Source organism: Nanorana parkeri, unplaced genomic scaffold, assembly GCF_000935625.1.
Source record: "Nanorana parkeri isolate BGI_ZX_2015 unplaced genomic scaffold, ASM93562v1 scaffold506, whole genome shotgun sequence".
Taxonomy (NCBI): Eukaryota; Metazoa; Chordata; class Amphibia; order Anura; family Dicroglossidae; genus Nanorana; species Nanorana parkeri.
In genome coordinates this window covers 534444-536658 of record NW_017306774.1, presented here as the reverse complement: position 1 = coordinate 536658, position 2215 = coordinate 534444, and the positions used below count along the sequence as shown (strand labels likewise).

The window sequence follows — 2215 nt, the reverse complement described above, 5'->3', positions numbered from 1 at the left end:
GGGGGGGTACTTGGTTGTATTTATATTTAAAGTGTACCAGTTGGGCCCATGAAGGTGGGAGGGGCTTTGTTATGCAAATACTGACTTGATCTAGGAAGGCGATCTGGCCCGCCTCCTCTTATTTACCACATAATGACAACTGGTCACTGAGACTGCCCGTCATAATGATAGCGGAGGACCACAGCGCTCACTTCATAGGAGAAAGCACCTTTTGCATAATAAACCTCTCCGCATTTTGAAGCTCCGGGGAACTCTAGAAGATAAACTAATGACAGACATTTCGGGGTTCTCTCATTTGCACCCTACTGACAATTTGTAACCTTGCAGGTCAGGACAGGTACATTTTAAAGTGCTAGTTTAAATAAATGTTATATTTCACCCTCTGGCTGCTTGCTTATTTCTTTCCATTGGCAAGATCTCTGTGCCCAAGTTCCCAAGTCTGCCCGGTTGCTGTTCCTGTTGTGTTTTTTTTATTTTACACGATAAAAGAATGAAGCAGAAAGAGTGAGACTCTGTGGCTGGATAAGGAAGAATAGGGAACGCCTATCCATTGCTTCTTTTTTTTCTTAGCAGGGCAGATTATTGGTGTTTTTCTATGACTTTTCTGAAACGTGTCCTCTTTGTGTTACAGACCACACAGCGGGATGGAAAGAGGGAAAGTATAACAAGCACGCTCTTCGTGTCACCCACGGATATCGAGAACGGTCAGTCCATCACATGTCGTGCCACTAATAAGGCGGTTCCAGGAGGAAAAGACACAACGGTCACCATCAACATCCAACGTAAGTTTTTCTCTATAAATTTCAGGCCAAAGCTGAGCTCCTCCGAAACCGCGAGGGACATGGGGGCCACCACATTCAGTCCCTCGCGGAAACACATAAACAAAGGGGCGGGATGCTTGTGCTGGGTTCGTTGACCTTATATGGCCACATGTCCATATGAGTAAAGTCCAATGCAGTTGACCAAATATAGACATGTGGCCATATAAGGGCAATGACATCACAGCATCCCGCCACTTTGCTTACATGCAGCTGCAAGCAGGGAATTCCCGGGACGGAGCTGATTTGGGTGCCAACAGAAAGTGTTCCCTTCCGTGTTTGTTCCGAACCTGAGTTCATCCCTACTACATAGTTGTTGGCAGATATAAGAGCCCATTCACACCAGGGTGGTTGCGGATCAGCGCGGTTACCGGGCTTATCTGAAAAGGGAGGTTTTGGCAGTTTTGCATTGCGTTTCAGCAGTGAAACGCAATTAAAAACGCCCAAAAACTGCGCTGGCCAGCGCAGCAAAAATAGCCCAGGGAGCAGTTCGGGCAGGGGGGTGGTTTGGATCTAGCGCGGTCGCGTGAACGTCCCCATAGCAATGTATGGGATCGTTCATGTTGGCGGATCCGTGCGGCCGAAACTGCTGCGGTGTGAACGGGGTCTAAAGGAGATTGTACAGTCAAATTTTAATAGGATGGACGGATTTATCAGCAAAATGTACAGTGGGGGAAATGTCTATACATTGGTCTTTTACCTCATCAGATTCACAGAATTACTTTCGCTTTAGTTGCAGTTTAGGAAACACGAGAGGACAGCAGGGGCGTCCCGAGGCTGGGTGACACCCGGAGCGGTAACCGAGTGTCACCCCGCCGAGACGTCGCTGCGCATGCGCGTGACGTCACCACGCGCGTGAGCGATTATGTCATCGCGCGGCAGTATTCTGATACCTGCCGGTGATGTATCGAAAGTGCTAACTTATCGAGTTGTGGGACCGCATGACTTCCGGTTTCCTCAGAACTACGATGTTTGCACACAAAACATGTTGTGCACGAGCGGCATCCATGGCATTGCCCTATACACATAGACCACAGCAATACAGTTATAAAATGATGTAGGATGACAGTAAGCCAGCGCGTTCTTTATCTCCGGTGCCCCACTCAATATGGCCGCCGCTTGAGTTGGGCACCTGAGATAAAGAACGTGCTGGCTTACTGTCATCCTAGATCATTTTATAACTTTATTGCTGTGGTCTATGTGTACAGTATAGGGCAATGCCGTGGATGGCGCTCGTGCACAACATGTTTTGTGTGCAAACATCGTAGTTCTGAGGAAACCGGAAGTCATGCGGTCCCACAACTCGATAAGTTCGTACTTTTGATCGATCACCGGCAGCCATCTTAGTGATGGACGCCAGCAGAGAGAGGAGGGGACAGTCACCCGGCGGGATAAGG

General features: G+C 48.6%; 1 protein-coding gene across 3 annotated transcripts in view; it reads left to right on the top strand.

Moving 5' to 3' along the window:
* The window catches only part of KIRREL3 (kin of IRRE like 3 (Drosophila)), a 338979-nt gene that overhangs the window by 168469 nt on the left and 168295 nt on the right, over positions 1–2215 (top strand). For all 3 annotated transcript variants that reach the window (XM_018561196.1, XM_018561194.1, XM_018561195.1), the window contains exon 5: positions 632–782. In XM_018561196.1, coding sequence (XP_018416698.1) covers positions 632–782 — 151 coding nt within the window. The remainder of the gene's footprint in view (positions 1–631; positions 783–2215) is intronic.